The sequence below is a fragment of the Solea solea genome, chromosome 6 (assembly GCF_958295425.1).
Source record: "Solea solea chromosome 6, fSolSol10.1, whole genome shotgun sequence".
Classification (NCBI taxonomy): domain Eukaryota; kingdom Metazoa; phylum Chordata; class Actinopteri; order Pleuronectiformes; family Soleidae; genus Solea; species Solea solea.
In genome coordinates, this window is record NC_081139.1 from 10997347 (window position 1) to 11015734 (window position 18388).

At 39.4% G+C, this 18388-nt stretch overlaps 1 protein-coding gene across 2 annotated transcripts; it reads left to right on the forward strand.

Moving 5' to 3' along the window:
* The first annotated feature begins 469 nt into the window (after positions 1-469).
* On the forward strand, positions 470-17949 carry LOC131461500 (SAM pointed domain-containing Ets transcription factor). Of its 2 annotated transcripts, none has more exons than XM_058632805.1 (6): positions 470-854; positions 13993-14556; positions 15217-15414; positions 15544-15591; positions 15747-15881; positions 16430-17949. In XM_058632805.1, exons 2-6 carry the CDS (start codon positions 13995-13997, stop codon positions 16606-16608), a joined length of 1122 nt encoding a protein of 373 aa, XP_058488788.1. In that variant the 5' UTR covers positions 470-854; positions 13993-13994; the 3' UTR covers positions 16609-17949. The 2 variants fall into 2 exon arrangements, with proteins under 2 accessions (XP_058488788.1, XP_058488787.1); XM_058632804.1 differs by lacking the exon at positions 470-854 and adding an exon at positions 8960-9043.
* Positions 17950-18388: the final 439 nt, after the last annotated feature.

Here is an 18388-nt window from a genome sequence, read left to right on the forward strand (position 1 = left end):
GTTTTGCTATTGTACCACTGAAAACGCCTTCAGGCAGTAAAAAGTTTTTTAACAACAGTGTTCTTTGATTACAGGAGTTTGGCTTCGGATGTCAACTAAGTTCACCACGTGTTGTCTTTCAGGCAAAGCAAAGCAAATTTATTTCCATAGTATGTGCACCACCAGTGGTAGTAGGAATTTTAACCAGAGTGTGTAGAAAATGAAAGAAATCTCTCTTGCTCTATTATTCCACTGTGTGAAGTATATGTGAGGATGATGAGAGAGCAAATGATCTAATTGGAATAGATCTGCCTCCTGTGTAAAGTCTGGCCTATTTACACCACTGTATTTTAATGTTGGCAATAATGATGTTACTTTGAGAGCTCAATATTTTGTATATATATTTAATATAAGTGTAATTTGCCATAGACGGTAATTTAAAAAAAATTGATAATAGTCTTACAGGTTTCTTCTGAAACCAAATAGGAAGTAGGGGGGTGACTCCCTTGTTTGCATAAGTGACTCTGTTTTAAGGTCTATGGGAAAATGTAAATACTTCCCACTTGATTTATGAAGTCGATAAACATTTTCCTGAGGTGTTGACCGTCTCAACCAGTAGTTTTAGCTTTAATTGTTCAAGATGACAATGTTGTAAATGATGTCCCTTTTCCTGGCAGATTATGTGGAGTGGACGCCAGTGTGATTGACAGCTGGTATCGTCCAATAGGAGCCTGGTTGCAGTTGAAGCTTCTGAACTTCCGGTTTCAAAACATCAACATGGCACTGACCAAACTGCAGACACCGAGGCTTCAGAATGGGGTTCAGATTCACATGCGGGACGTCACGCCTGGTGTGACAGACATTACACAAAAGAGGTATTTAATGAAAGTGAAATTGTCTTTTTAAGTAAGGCTGTGGCAAAAAGCTTTAACAGACAGTCCAGGCAAAACAAAACAAAAAACTTTTTTATGGTTTGCCCTGAAGTTTTGTCAAACAGTGGCATTTTGGTCTTTGAGTGAAATGCCAATGAGGCCCAGTGGCTGAATCCTTTTACACTGTGGTGATTGTTTGACTTTTCCTATTGTTCCATCAATATCTTTTCACTTGTTCAGTAAAATCTCTTTCTCCCAGTCCAAAAACATGCAGATTTGAGGATTAGGCAAATTGGACACTCTAAATTGACCGTAGGTGAGAGTGTAAGAGTGGATTATTGTTTGTCTATGTGGCCCTGTGATGGACTGGCGACCTGTCCAGGGTGCATCCCCCCCCCCTTTCGCCCTATGTTAGCTGAGATTGGCACCAGTGCCCCTCATGTGGAGGTGGAAGATGAGTGAGTATAAAACAAAAAAACAGATAAATAATAAAAAGTGGAAACTAAATAAATAAATATTGCACTGTTGGGGTGTGCGGGGACAAATCAACAGTCACTGTTAAAAAGCATGATGGCTGTGGGGACAATGGGGACGATGTTCTGAACCTTTCCTTCCCACAGTGCAGTGAAATGAGCCTCTCACTGCGGCTGCTTCTCTGTCGTGTCAGGATGTTGTGGAGGGTGTGTGGGTGTGTTGTTGTAATCTTCATTGATCAAAGTGGTGCCTATAGCCCTGGAGCCATAATGCTGGAGGGGCTGTAAAATGTATGAAACCATAATTAAATGACAAGATTAAATATCAGCAACACAATGGTTGCCGATCTCCATTGTAGCCCTTAGTTGAACTCACAACTGTCGGTTATTGTTGTTACTCAATCATCCAAACAAACCAGGTATCCGACTCTAGTATAGACAACTATGTCCACAGAGTGCATGCTCTATTGGACATATGCAAATGTCTTTGTTTAGTCATGTATACTTTACTCCTACAGATTTCCAAGGACAGTGTGCAGTAGAATTACTTGTAAGGGATACACAGACACAGATTATCTTTAACTTACGTATTCGCACCGTTACCCTTAGCAATGCCTCTGTCTGCGGCGATGTTTCCACGTGTCCCTACAGGCCTTTTGGAACTAATCCCAGGTCAAACTGACAGTAATTACTGTCATTTTGTCTGAAAAGTACAAGTGTCTGTCTAAAAAAAAAAGGTGTCTGAGGCACTCTGATAATTCTAGTTAGAAACTACTTTGCTCAGCAGCCTTCATCAGGGCACATTTATTAAAAATAATAAATAGCCTTTGTTTTGTTTTTCCTCATTTAATTAATTTGTTATTCATAGTTTGAGTCACTGATAACCATGGATTAATTTCCTCCTTTTAAAGAATTCTTAATTCTTTGACCTTTTAGCATTTAGTATTCAGACCATTAACATGTAAGATGAGCATAAGGATGCATGCTTATACTGTGTGGGTGTGTGTGTGTGTGATGCCCATGCAGGTGGGGAGCAGTGAGGTGATTTGAATAGAGTTTGCGCAGACAGGGTAACGGAGAGCAAATATTGACTTATATTGCAGTGTGGATTCTTCCGGGCTCCTATCGTCGTGATCTCTCGCAGAACTCGAGTCAATACGTTTGTTTTAACTGCCAATCATTTCTGCCAAAGATAAACAAGCATTTACTGCTCAAAGCACCAAGAGTGTAAAGGTGAAGGAATGACACAAAGGTGTTACACATGGACAGTGGAAAGCCAAATATGGAAAAGGTGCACAGCTCAAGAAGGGCCTTTGTTATCGTTACTGTAATGTGGAGAAGCATTGTGTTACTGTTATTGACTTGAAGTAACATAAATAAATACATACATATATCAATAAAATAAATATTATTAGAAATATTTAATTAATCTGAGCTAATAAAATATTAAGAACTGGTCGCAACATGACTTGAGGCATTTTGAGATGTTTAATTTAAAAATCTCATCCCGTGATCTTTATCTGATAACATTCAAATTAGCCTCTACATACTGTTTTGCCTCCAGCTATGCACAGGAGGTATCACTACTCACTACTACTCACCAACTTCCTGGCAAAGCAGTAATATTTGATTTCTCATATATTCTTCAGATATTATTCATCACCTACCACTGAAACTTAAAATGGTAATATATTCATTGTAATACTAAAACTGTATATAGTCTGAGGGATCAAGAAGTAGGGTTGGATTTGCAGACAGAAAGTAGTTGTGTTTTTATTTATTTATTTTATTTAGACTTCCTTCTGCCTTAAAGGTATTAAAAAAAAAGATTGTATTTGTCAGATTGAGCAACGCTGTCGGTGTCAGTCAGACCTAAGGGAAGTGTTGTAAACATGGCAGCAGTTTGGGGTTATATTGTTGTCGAATGCAGTTAAAAATATATATATTTTTTTACTACTGGCTCTTGTTGTCCTTTGTTAGAGAATAAATAGAAACCTTGCCCTCGCATGAAAAAACACACTGTCATTGACATATTGATATCACTATCCGCATGTCAGCTCTGACTTTATACCCTTGGCGGATCAGAGGGCGTGTCTGGGGGCGATGTCCTCCTCTGTCTGTTTGTCACATCCGTGGCATTGTGAGGAAAACCTGAAAAAAGCACTCTATGTCCTCTTTAATAATCCAATGTGAGTTTGTGAGATGAATCAATATTTTCACAATAACAGTATATCAACTATAGCTGGGTATAGATGGTCCGTTTTTTATAATCTTGATATATCTTGATATCTTCTTGATAATCTTGATATGATTTTACCCCAAACCCACCCACCCCTGATATTAACAATATCACTCAATGAAATGAGTGATGACAACACAGTACTGTATGACCCACAACTTTACCTCTTTTTTTTATTGTCGTCCTTGAAATCTGACTGACCAACTGTGAGGCAACACCACGTCTGACAGGTGCACAGGAAATAACATTCTATCGAATGCAACTACTGTATATTGTGTGATTGCAAGTAAAAACAACCTTTGATGGTCTGATAACAGCAAAATGGCACGTGGCAGACCCACTGCTAATGCATCTAGTGTGAAATATCCATCTGCTGGTTTTCCCTCTCACTTTTCAGATTGGTCAAATTAAGGCAACACAGCTATTCTGTTTTCTTTCTCTCTGCAGAGCTGCACTGTAGCTGGATAAAGTCACTGTATACTCATGTGTTGTGTCTCTTAACAGATCTCGATTCCTCTTATATCTTCCTTTTTTTTATATAATGACATGTTTTCCACAGATAGCTATGTGTGTTTTCCATCTAGTGTATAGTCGTGGCTTTTGTATAATACACAGTAAGCAGTGACGTGACACAGTCATGTCATAATTATCAGAAAATGCATCTGAGGTTAAGCTGTCGGTAATTGCTCCACATTAACAGCTCCACTCTGTCTCTTGACTGCAGTTTGTTTTGGACTGGATCCAAATGACATCAAAGAGCTGCTCTGTCATCTTTGGCTGAAAGATCCCAGTCAAAGTGGGAACACTTGGTTCTACCAGTTTTAATTCCAATGTGGGCACTAAATAATTAGCAGCCATTGTATCCCCTCCATGATTCACCTGCAAAGACAGTTAAACGCTCGTTTTCTTTTTTGTTTTTTGTTTTTTACTGCAACAAAATTAATCAAAATGTTGCAATACAATAATATCTTCATACATAAAAATTGTATTTTAAATATGTAACGTATTTTAAAATAATGTGCTTCTTGACGTTTGATTTGAACATATATATAATGGATTCAAATTGAATTTGTAAAGATGTTGCAGATGTAAGCAATATGATGAATATCAGTCTCCATTTATTTCTGACACGAGGCAAATAACAGAAACTCCCACCAGCATGTGAAAAATATAAAAATAAAAACTTTATATACATTTTGTGTAATTATAACATGAAAAGGAAACAATAAAATATATATCAGGTGTGTGATACATTGCAGTATGTTACAAATGTGCTGCGGTAGCTGACCCTGGTACACAGACAAAAGGTTTATCTGTCATCAGTGCCAAGGTAAAACTGTAAACGACTTTCCGGCAAACTAACAAAACATAAGAGACTCTGTACATTTTTGCCCCATGTCATGATCTCCTTCAACTGCTCTGGATTTGTTTTGCTGACACATGGTGACATGCAAACCGTCTTTCAAAACACTTGACTGCGAATCACAGTTTTACAAAGCTTGTATGTATTTGACACCTGAGGGTATGGCTTCCTCTTGCATAATACACTTTTAGTTTGCATACCCTCACCTGTTACTAGTCAACCTGCTAATTGTGGAACCTTTGACTTTTTCCAAGTACATGTATAAGTTAAATTAAGGTACGAGTCATGCAACAACTTACACATTTTAGTTTTCTAGAAATGGGTGTAAATCCACTAGAAGCCTTGTTTTTGTGGATTTTTTTTCCTGTGGTTTTCGTGGTAAAATGATGACGATATTTATGAGAATATCACACAGAATCTGTCATGGTTTTCATGAGGGGGTGGTTATTGTGACACAACACAACAGCGACTCTGAGGAACGTTTTCTGTTTCCTCATCTGCATCACAGAAGCTGAATGTACCCTCTTTCGACATGAGGTAGTTCTTGGCCAGTTCATTCATAGGTCAGAAACACGACTGCCTTTGCACACACAGACGTTCCAAGAATCTGTGGCTTCAGACAAAGGGGCTGCTTCCCATATTACCATTTGATACTCACACCTCTTGGTTGTTTCATATATCTGCAGGATCAAGCATGTCTCCACAGCGTGAACCGTTTGCAAGCCAATGAGTGTCTTGGCCCACTGCCTGGCTGTTGGAGTTGAACACCCGAAAATGACCTCAAAAGCTGCCGACTAATGTCACGGTCTGCAGACTGCAGACAAACCTCACTCTCCCAAGAGGAAGTCATTTTGTAGATGACCAATGCAATTTTCTTTACATCACACTATTTACTTTTAAATTGAGTTGCTTATGAAATGCCACGTGCCTCACACATTGAAGGAGGTCGTTCTCTTCAGGGTTTTTCCCACCAAAGTAGTTGAAAATGCTGCCTTGAAGTAACAGAAGATACTTCTCTTTTGTCTCTGACAAAGTGACACGCATTCACTCAGCGGTGATCACAGTGGGGCCTGCTCCCCATGTTTATTGACATTACTAAGACAACTCAGGTGGGTCACAGATACCTGTTGACGGCAGGGACACCTGTACAGCCATTACTCATCCCGATCACAGTGGGCCAATTGTGGCTGGTGTTTGACTTCCAGTTAGTGTCCCGTAAGCACATTGTCTTTCAACCATGACAAAGTTGTCCTGTAGCCAAAGGAACACTAGATACAGAAACTGCCATGCAAATGTGGCTGATGACTGCGTGGGTGAAGGCAAAAAAGTAAACACATGTTCACTTCCTGCACAACGTACTGTAGGTATATTCAATTATTTTTTTTTAGTTGAGCAACTCTTTCGAAGCATTCATTTTTAGTTACAAGGCAAGTGAATTCTGTACCGTGTTGACTGCAAATGTAAGTCATGTAAGACCATAATTGAAAGTTTGTTAGTCAAAGGTTTCCAGTGAAAGGAGGTGGTCATCCCTCAGTGTTTGATATAGTGTGTCTACAAACACCCACTTACTAAGATGTTCCTGACACAGTTGGTGCACACCCTCCCTGTGGATCACAATCACTCCATTCACGACTGTGGCTAACCACATCACCTTTGCAGCTCCTGGATTGCTAAAAAAAAAGAAGAAGAAAGGAATAGAAAACATGTTCTAGTACTGGAAGAGGAAAAGAAACGTTATGTTTTAGTCAGTGCTATCGCTCCGTCTGCCATTTAGTGGCTTGAATGGTGAATTAAGAGTGATATTAAAAGGGACAGATTAGATATACAGTAATCTGTAAGTACTTTTATTGTTCAGAGTGACCACTTCCCCAACACCCGTTACTTCTATGCTTTTGTCGGAGGCTTGCTGTTTAAACATGCTGGACTTACACAAAGCACTTCTTTCTTGATGACAAACAGTACTTTTCAGTGAGCAAACAGTGTTGCCCACAATGTCTTTGTGTTTGTGATTAAGATTTACTTAAATAAAAGGAAAATAATAAAGCTTTTAGTCCAGCGGTGAGATATGGTGCTGAGGATAGATTGTCCACATAATAGTGAATACTTTCAAGTGTTGTGCAGTGATAGAGATTTGGATATGTGCTTGTTTTTACTTTTAGGTTTTATTGTCATATCACCCATGCAACTGAAAGGAAGTTATTTTAATCATATTTAATCATCCCTTCCGCTTGATCTTCCTTGACATTTTGTGGATGAATGGGGCAAAGAAGAACCAGGATCCAAAAGTAAAACTAGTTATAAAGCTATTAAAACTATCAGTCAGTAGATAATAATCTAGTGACTGATAGTTTTGTATAATGTATTTATGTACCTGAAAGAGATACTTGAGTAAAAGGAAATGACTTTGGTAGAAGTTGATGTCACTTTTTATAATATTATTTACTGTACCTAAGTATCAAAAGTAATTTTCTGATATACAATGTACTTTAGTTTTAGTTTAAGTCTAAGTAAAAGTATTAAAAAAGTGTTAGGATTGAGCCATGGTAGCTCAGTGGTAGGGTGAGTTGTCTTTCAACTGGAAGGTTGTGGGTTTAACTTCTGGCCCTGCAAGTCTGTGTTTGTCCTTGAGCAAGACTAGAAAAGCACGATATAAATACAGACCATGACCAACTCTTCTTCTGATTTTATTTGGTAGTAACGAGTAACAAAGATAGTTAGAGGAAATGCATTGGATTAAAAGTGAAAAGTTGCTAGAAATATTAATAACAAAGTAAAGTACAGATATGTGAATTTTGTACTTAAATACAGTACAAAAGTATTTGTACTTTGTTACATTGCAACACTGCTGGCTGAACCCACTGATAATAAGTTGTGTTGTAGTTATAGTTGTAGTTATGTATTATAGTCCCAGTGAGCAGTTACATTAACGGCGCAGCATCCACAGAAGAAGTGAGAAACAAACTATTTGTTTTATATTGAGTCACACAATAGTTTCAAATGTTTCCATTGCCATTTTCCATGTCTCAGGTTGACATGGAAGTTATACAAGGTCACCAAATGATGTTTACTGATAAAAATAATGTGAGGTTAATTAGATTAAATAAAAACATCTGTGGTGCAGTAGCATGGTTTAAATGCTATAGTTCCAAAGTTGATTTTGCAAATGATTCTCCTGCACGCCACTGGAGTTACAATGGAATGTGTTGCATTGTCGTACTTCAATGATAAAGCTAAACGGTTTTATGCCGGAATTAAAGGACCAATGTGTAGCATTTAGTGCCATCTAGAGGTGAAGTTGCATACTGCATCCAACTTAATATCATTTTGTTGTCATACAACATGGTGTAGTCCAAGCGAGAGATCCCACCCCTGTCTAATAAAATAATGAAAGAGCTCATTCTAATGGAAACAAAACAGTGCCTATGTGTGATCTGAAAAAAAAATTGCATTAAGATAAGGAATAAAAACATAAAAAGTCTCTCTGCTCAACCACCTGTGAGGTGAAATTCTTCTATGGTTCTGGACAGCCATTTAAATTCTACAGACTGGACTTTTAAAAACAATTCTCTCACTTTTTAAGTGATTTAAGACATTTGTCTCTTATCGTGTTGAATTTTCTGACACTTAAGTACGAAGACCAACAAGTAGTGTTTGAGGAGGTCTGAGCTAATCAGCAAGACACAAGGCGCTACCTACACACACACACACACAGACACAGACACACACACACATACAGTTTTTTTGTGAGCATGAGTAAACACTACTGCCCTATAAATATAAATCGCAGTCAATGGTGCTTGAATTCCATTGCACTCTCTCAGCCAGTCACTTTATCTGGCTCCTTCTCACTCTGTACACACCCCCAGCAGGTGCTTTCACTGAAGGTTGGGTTTGCAGTTGTGCTTTAGGCTGTGACTTTCAGGTTAATTGTAATTCCACCACTCAAAAAAAAAAAAAAAGGAAAAAAAAGAAAGAAGAATCCTGGGAGGTTGTGAGGCCTCTGGGCTGGTGACTCTGTGACTGTCATCAGGGGAATCAGTGCTCTGTGTCCCATCTGTGGAGAGCGTTGATCAGAAAGAGTTGCACCGCGTCCACCATCACAGCATCTTCATCCACGGTAAGAAGACACACACACAATGTCTGGAATTATTATTATTATTATTATTATTATTATTATTTTGATTAAGAAAACATTTTACTACTGGATGTTGTTTGCTGGCAATCAAATTAATTCTGATTAATTCTGTCTACCTAATACTCACACATTACAGTGAATGTTGCTCACAAAATTTGTCAAATATGTGATTTTTAAAATTGACAATATACAAAAAGTTCACAAACTTGCAGATTAGACATAAACAGAATGGCCCAAACTTTGGTAAGTAGTTAGTTTCAGTTGCGGTGAAGGAGCTTGAACAAGACTTAAAGAACTACAATGTCTTCACACTATTATCATGTCATCTAAAGTTAGGGTAAGTTAGTTAGTACGTTTTGGTCGTCGAAATTTGGATGAAATTCTTTAATATCACACAGGAAAAGTTAAGGACGCAGACGTGGAAGGTTGGAGTTGGATGAAAAGAAATGTTGTGTTTGCTCGCCCTTCTGTTGTGTTTCTGTTCACACGCAGTCACATTTTTAGTTTGTACTTAAAGACGCAGAATGTGGACAGACAGTCTGCTAAAATCATCAGTGATACAGTCAAAACATCATCCAGGGTCAGCTGATTTACACCAATAATGGTAACAAGCAACACAGATAAATAATCACTTGCTATTGTGTTATTTTAAACACACATTTTTTTTATTTCTCTTGACATAGAACAAGCTGCATTTTTTTTTGTTTTTTTTAATGGTGCACATTAGGGTTTAATGGCTATTTTTAATACAATAAATCTCACAGTGAAAGCTTAGAATAAAAAGAAATTAGAAACAAGAACATGAACTGAAAAACATTCTTTTCTGACTCTAGTTCTTAACTTTCTGTCTCAAACTCTGCTCAGTGAGGTTATACATATATATATATATGTATATATATATATATATAGTCTGCGCATGTAGCATATTATCTCCTAAACCATAAAGTAGCCGTTTAATGTATGATTATAAACAATGTTAAATTGAGCAAAACAAATGGATGGAATTGGAATCTTCATTGTTGAGTATGTAAAGCCAGAGCAGTTTGATTAAAAAGACATTTCCTATTTTAAGTTTAAAAACCACCTCCCCATGTTTTTATCAGCACTTTGAATCCAACTGCACCGACAGCATCTGCCTGAGGCTCCTCAGCCTCAGAGTCTCAGTATCTTCACAATCACTGGAATCTCTCCCCAAAATGACAGATGACAGATTTTGTTTCTCCATCCGTCCACGTTACAATCTTCAGGTCCAATCTCGGTTGTCGTCGACATCATTAACTGTACATTCGGGTGTCTGTCAAAATAAATTTTGGACCAACTGCCAAAGCATTTGAAATGGTTTAATGTTTAGATACTGGTTCACTGCCAGTGCACCCAGCATCCCACACTAGCAGTTATAGTAACCTGCCCAGGGGAGGAAGACCATAGATAATGTTAGATCATGAAGATAACATCGATTTGTGAATAAAAAAAAAAAAGAAAAAAAGGAATTGTTCAACGCTGTATAAAGCAATAAAAAAAATAGACAATGAGACAACACCACCTTCTCTTTGGTTTATAAGGTGGACAGAACAAGACAAAACTGTCTTTTTTTCTCTTCCAGAACAATGACATTCTCGGATTGAAAGTTTCCCATGAGAAACAATAACAAGGGGGAAAAAAAGAAAGAAAAATCTCCCCTCAGAGCACACATGGCAAATAGTCACGCCTGGCTGGTCACACTTCTTTAGCTCCAGACTCAAACAACACTCGAGCGCTCACTCTTATATTGGTCACGTTTAGACAGATGTTCTTGTTTTGTTTTTACCACCAGCTCATCCAGGTTAAACCCACTTTTGAAAAAGTACTATTCATTAACTTTAATCCAAACACTTGGCTGATTTCTGTCACAAAACCCTTTGAGCAATAATGATGAATGGACTAACACGTCAATTTAAAGATAGATTGGTTGCATTTGTCTGCAACTTTCTCTCAAACTGTTTTAAATAGTTTTAACCTGGGGATAAAAATAATAAAAGTATTACTCTGTGTTAGTTGCGTTATCAGAAAAGAGAACAGTTTAATTTGCCGTGTCAAATCTATTTAGTCATTAAAAACAACAGAGAAAAAAATTACACATGAACAGAGAATCTATGGCTGAATTAAAAGTAAGAATCAAAAAGTAAAGATCTTTGAGTTCAATTGACACATTTTCAAGTAAAGTTGAAATCAGGAGCTTCACACCAGACAATCATCATCTTCACAAAGAGCAAGTGTGGTTCCCAGTGTGGATGCCAGGCCTGAATCCTTTCCCCTTCTGTGTCAAAGGCTGACTTTGCTGAGTAAATGGAGCAAGCGCTAATGCTCCTGAAATGAATATCAGCGTCTTGACCAAACTCATTTAGAGATCAGTCAGAGTCTTAATCCCTCTCTCCGGGTGTGTGTGTTTGTGTCTTTCTCTTGTGGCCCCTCTTCCTTTTGGGAGAAGGTAATATGGCTAAATTTGCTTTGCTAATGGGCTTAGAGCAAGCTGTTACAGAGCAGAGTTAACACACAGCAGCCAGGCTCGGCATACCAGTGGCTTTTAATCTGACTCCTGATGAAGTGAAAAGGAAAGTGGGTAATAGTTTACGAGAAGTTTTGGAGATAAAAGGGAAACTGGGGGATCAGGTTTTACAGTGGGGGGTTGAGGACCAAAGAGTAGAAGGAGGATCCTTTTTTTTGTCGGAGGCAGGGAAGATAACTTCATTTATCTTTGGTGAGAGCGGGTAAAAAAACAAACTTTTTTGCAGATAATTTGGCCACTAGAGAGAAATAAGAAATGTGTATGTAAAGTGAGAGATCAACATTGTGTTGTTAAAGTTACACTATGTAACTCTTTACCTATTTTGTCGCCCCCTTAAATCTTTATTTATGTATTCAGTCTTATGAGATTGGGATGTCTCTAAGAAGACGTATTGGATCAGTTTCCTGTTGACCTTTACGTCACAGGAACTCTAACAGCAAACGGTGAGATGGATCGTGTATGTTTTCATACCTGCTGTACATCGTTAATCGTGATACAAATAAGACCGAGTATGACTCTTGTGGTTGCCGTGTTCTCCGATGAAAGACACTGTCACTGTGTGATTTCCGGCAACAGTGCTGCAGTTTATTTTATACGTGCAGGAGTAATCGGACTATGAATCACATTATCCAGATATGTTAGTCCGACTAAGACTATCTCAATTTTAGTCGGACTAACGTGTTTACATGGCATTCAGAAAAGTCCGACTAAAATCGGACTTTTAACATGCAGGTAAACACAGTCTAATACTCTTTGGTAGCCAAGGTTTAACTGCTAACTAAACAATGGTTCACTGGTGGGGGGAAAAATTCAGTAAGCCAATTTTGATTTTTAATTTTGGGATCAACCTTTGAATGTGTGCCTTGAAATAACAGCTTCCTGGGTCCCTGACCTGTACTGACCTGCCCCTGCACTATGTCACTTTGGTGAGTGGATATGAACACTGTGAGAAATGTATAATGGCGTGAAAGTCAGAATGTCAGAATCAGGCCCACCATGTTTGAAAAAAAAAAAGTCATTCTGAGCTGAGCGTCAGTTTAAAAGACTTCATCATTGTCAACATGACTGTGGTGGAATGACATGATTGTTTGGTTTGTTTTTGTCCGTGGTTAAGACTTGTGCCTACAATAAAGGTAAAGGGATTTCAGGGCTGATGGGTGTTGTCCATCATTTTTCAGACTTTATGAGACTCACTTCTTTTGTGTCTTGACAAATACGGCAGTGACTCTCCTTGAACATGTGCACTGTGGGAGCATATGGCACTGACCACTGATAACCCACTGTGTGCGACAGCAGCGTGCCTTTCCATATGCCAGCTGTGGCAGGTGCACATCATGTGTGCTATACGTGAATTCGCCCTAACATTATCACACTTGTGCTACAGCTGAGGTCCGTAAACGGACTCTTATGATGGCAATTTCCTGTCATTAAGAAGCTACTACATCTACCAGTCTCTTCTTTTTTTTTACATGTGTGGTCTCTAAAGGAAAATTGGTGCTATTTTACTTTCCTGCAAACTATAGGAAAGATTAAATGTTTGAATTCAGTGTTTTGTCAAATAGTTGTAAAGTGACATATTTGATGCCCAGTTATAACCTTTGAATAGTGAGTAACAATAATGAGCGATACGTTGATTAAACAGCCAAGAGAGGAGTTTCATGATATGAGGAAAAAACATGATTCTTTCCCGATCTGACTAGATGGGGGGGGGGGGGGGGGGTTCAGAAATGTGAGCTCACACATGTTGCAGAAACATAAACTATATGGCTCTCTCCTCTCTCCACATTATCTAACTTCCATTTGATTAAAATCTCCAGCTGACAGTGGAGACAGAAGGCTGCACAGACGGCACCTTGAAAGCCATAGAAGCTGCTCTCAGTACGAGTCACCTGCCCCCAAGAAATCAGCCATTCTGGGCCACTGACCCACAAATAAGAGACTCAGTCAAATCCAGTTTACCCCATGGCTGTCAGCGCTGTGTGTGTTTTATCTCTCCTGAGGGTCATTTACCCAGCGTCTGCTTTAGGCTCTGAGTTGTTGCCGAGGGTCACTCAGCACCTCAGTTCTGCTCAGGACACTTAAGGACAAGCTTTGATGGAGTTTCTTACAAAGCTGAAAGAGATGCAGGTTTAGTCGCCAAAGAATTATAGGAAAGGAACCTTTTTTTTCCTGGTCTCAAATCATGAGATCATTTTAATTTAAAAGTTTATCAGATATTATTGTTGGTCGGCTTTTGTCCAGATTTAAATCTCATCTTTAAATTCAAAAGATCTCTCATCTTTGGAGGTGTTTTGTGATTCTGATTTTCTTTTTTACGCTGTTCAGAATAAATGAAATAAATAATAATCTAATTAAGGATTTTGTTTCCTTTCGCGTCATCTCGCAGTGATGTCAAACTCAGAAGGCACAGTCTATGGGCTGAGGATCGGGATGGCAGGTGATTCCCTCACCGCTGTGGAGCGGAACAGAAGCTCTGGAGAGCAGTGGGACATGGGGGAGACCAAACCTAACGTGGAAGCTCTGGAGCAAAGCAGAGCCTCTGAAGAGCAGTGGGACATGAGGGAGACCAAACCTAACGTGGAAGCTCTGGAGCAAAGCAGAGCCTCTGAAGAGCAGTGGGACATGAGGGAGACCAAACCAAACGTGGAAGCTCTGGAGCGAGGCATGCCGAGCTTGTATCTCTCGTGCTTTGACATGCTTCTCACAGAAGATGCCACATGGCTAGTGAAAGTTTCAGAGGCCTCCCCGATGGTGGCTGTACCCATGACCAACATGGAGTCACAGGAAGAGCCGGAGCAGTGCCCCGTCATTGACAGCCAGGAGCAGGGACTCTCTCCTGGACTGGAGGGCCAGGAGGAGGAGCGGTCTCTGGAGCAGGTGCAGAGCATGGTGGTGGGAGAGGTGCTGAAGGACATTGAAACAGCCTGCAAACTGCTCAACATCACCCCAGGTAGGCTGCTTGCTTCCACTGAACCTGCCGCCACACTTTCTAATCCTCACGTGGGGCGTTACAGTAGCAAGATATAGATGACAAAGAAGCAAATCTTTAAAGTACACAAGGCATTTCTTTTTTCCACAAAATGGTGTCCGTTATTGGATGGCGAGGGAATATTGATTCAGAGATGCTTAAGCTACCCGTTTTCACTCCCAGAATCAACACTTGGCTGTGTGGACAGCCCAGGCAGGGTGACAGATCTGTTCAATCATATCGTTACTGACGCAAAGCTGTGTTTGCCTGCTCCAGGATCTGTTTAATCCTGACCTTTGCATGAGTGTTTCTTGGTCTGTGACAGTAGACGTGTACACAGTCTTTAGGGCGAGGTCTAGTCATGCTCACAAAGCAAACATACGGAGCATTATGTATTGTTAGGCCTCTCCGTTGTAAACCAACGTGATCCAGAGTCATCTGGTCCACCGATTAGAACTGTGGAGTCATAAAAGTTCAATTGCCTTGTGTAACCCTTGTGTTTACAGTAGTGGACATGATAAACACAATAAAGAGAAAACTGGGGATTTTACTGGTTTACCTGACATTGATCACTGGACTTATTGCCGTGTCAGCTGGGAGTTTTCTCAGCACTTTCATAACTTGTGTGTCTTTCTCTGTCAGACCCAATAGAGTGGAACAGTGGGAACGTGCAGAAGTGGCTGCTGTGGACCGAACACCTGTACAGGTTGCCTCATGCAGGAAAGTCCTTCCAGGAGTTGACAGGAAAGGACCTCTGTGCCATGAGCGAGGAGGAGTTTCGCCAGCGCTCGCCACAGTGCGGAGACACGCTGCACGCACACCTGGACATATGGAAGTCAGGTATGGGTGTGGCATTTATTTCACCAGTTCATCATAGAATTCTGCAGTGACGGTGTGAGCGTGTATGTGTTTGTGTGTGCAAACGCTTTTACCCAAAGTAAATATTCATCTCATCTGGTTTCTTTGAAGCTGCATGGATGAAAGAGAGGTGTTCAGCTGGAGACACCAAAACTACAGGTAGGCTTGAAAAAGAAAAGGTGCAAAACACAGTTTTTACACAGTGTTAAAAGATTCAATCCTTAAGGGCTTTGTAATCATTTTTGCTCCCCCATAGTCTTTTCTCTGTGAATCACAACTCTGATTGACTGTTGTTGTTGTTATGTTGCGTCCAGGCAGTGAGAATCTTTGGTCTGAGGCGGATTCCTCCAGTTTGGGTCAGCCCATTCACCTGTGGCAGTTCCTCAGAGAGCTCCTGCTCAAACCACACAGCTACGGACGCTGCATTCGCTGGCTCAACAAAGAAAAAGGTTTTTTTCTTTTTGGTTTTAAACAACCGACGGCTCGAATACAAAAGTCCGTGAATGGCGTCGCGTGTTTACACTTGAATCTCACGCCACTTTGTACGGCTTCACTTCAACGTCCTCCACTTTTGCTTCTCTTCGTCTCTTTTACTGCAATGATTTCAGCACTAATTCACAAGCAACACATTAACCTATTGTTTCTTTTACAAAGAGACGTTCCAAAGAATCAACAGATGGTGCAATTATGGAATAATAGTGAAAGAAATAGTTTTAAAAAAGAGCTTTAGCTTTAATGGAGTTAAGTCTTTGCTTCTCTAAAGAAATGAAAAGAGTAGAAAAGACAAGAGTAAAAGCATGCGTCGCACTCACAGGCTGAACTTGTTTTAAAAACCTTGCTCGTGTGTTATCTTGTATTCATATTGTATGAATGTATATATATACAGTATTTGTGGTCAGATGACACAGTACAGTTTCCTGTACCTTCATTTTGTGTGTGTGTGTGTCATGAAGTTGTCATGACATGTTTTCTTACAGATGATAAATCTCTCCACCAGGTATTTTTAAAATAGAAGACTCGGCTCATGTTGCAAGACTGTGGGGACTCAGAAAGAACAGGCCAGCTATGAACTATGACAAACTGAGCCGATCCATACGTCAGTACTACAAGAAGGGCATCATCCGCAAACCTGATGTGTCTCAGAGACTGGTTTATCAGTTTGTTCACCCCGTATGAAGCTGAGGAGGAGGAGGAGGAGGAGGAGGAAGAGAAGGAGGAAGGACACTAACATGTGCACTGACCAACCCCAATAGTACACACTTCCACTGCCAACACTGCGTCACAGCTGACAGCTGCGACATGAAGACGTATCTGTGCATGGGCCCGAGAAGAGGAGGAGGAGGCAAAACAATGTGAATGCTGAGGCTTTTTCCTGCTGTAGATTTAAACAACCACTGATTAAAAGAAAACAGAGGAGGAGTTTAGTGCACTGCCTTTTCATTTGCATGATCTGCCTGTTTGTTTTCCCACAAAACAATTCACACTTATTCTTTACTCAACAACCAGTTTGAACTAAGAGTTCTTATGCGCGAGCACTAAATGCCCCAGCGCTTCATTTCATTTTGCTCATCTTGACCGTGGCCTGTGTTTAAATTAGAGCCAGTTTTTCTGCCTATGTGGTTTAGGTGTGTATAACAACAAGGACCAAGCCCAAAGATGAAGAGACACAGACGTTACAGGACAGCCACTCTTTTATTTCCTTGTGCAAGGATCGTTGAAATACTGTGGATACATGAATCTGTTTCACCGCTTCTGTACAGTTTCGGTCTTCAAAACTCTGGTTTCTGCTGCTGTGTGTTGTGTATTATATTTGTGTCATTAGCCTTTTGACCGAGATCCATATTGTTCTAAATGAAACAAATAGAAAAGTGAAATAAATAATCAAATATATACACGGATAAAACGCGTCATTTATCTTTATTTATGTTTGCCTCCCGCCTTTTTTGCATCTGACTGTTCGATCACCACCGAGTTTTATCCACACACTCAGAATGTGAAGTAATAACTAAACCAAACTTAGAACCAGGAACAGAAAACAGCTGGAGTCTTACATTTACACACCTGCATCCATGCTAATATTTGCTGATTATTATTTTCCTCATCAATTAAGCATCATCTCACGCGCTTGCAAGCCTATTTAGCTGAGATTATTTATCCTTTAAAACGTCTCAAATCGGTAGATTAAGCATGCACATGAGTACAAAGGTGCATCTGTATTCCACAGCAGTGACAAATGTTGTGATTAGGTATAAGGAGGAAATGTAAACTAACTGAGGCCCAACCACAAGCTTGCTTTTGCCCTGGGCCCTTTAAATCTCTTGATATACCTTTGCTCTCTGTTTGTTTTTTTTCTAATCTAGGGCCAATAATCTGTCCAGTATTTTGGTGATGCTTACAAATCTAAGAATATCCCTCTCAGCTGCACATGCATAGAAGACATAGACTATTACCTGCTTAACAAGAAAGAATTATCATCATGATCATAATGATGATGTTTGTTTTTTCTTTTTTTTCATTTCTACAATGTCTATTTTGACTTACCAATTTTATTGCTTCATCAGATACAGTTAAAAAAAACTCTATGAATAAAAATGTATTTTAAAAAGAATAACATCTTATTTCAAGGATTGAATCTTTACGATTATTCATATTTTCTTAATTTATTTTCTTTCAAACGCTTTGACTGTGCACATCTTACACTGGTTATTCTAATACTTAATGTAACTGGAGAGGTTTTCTACATGAACGCCTCAGCGAGAATTCGATCTGAGCTTTAAAAAAAAAAAAAAAAAAAAAACCCAGCACGTCAAATAGTATTCTTTGTCAAATTCAACATGCACCTGTTTTGTGTACAACCCCACCCTTTGCAATGAATTGGATCATCATGTAATTACTGATCCTGCATGTTCGTTGAAATCTTATCTTTCTTTTTTCCTCCTCACCACTAACTGTTCTT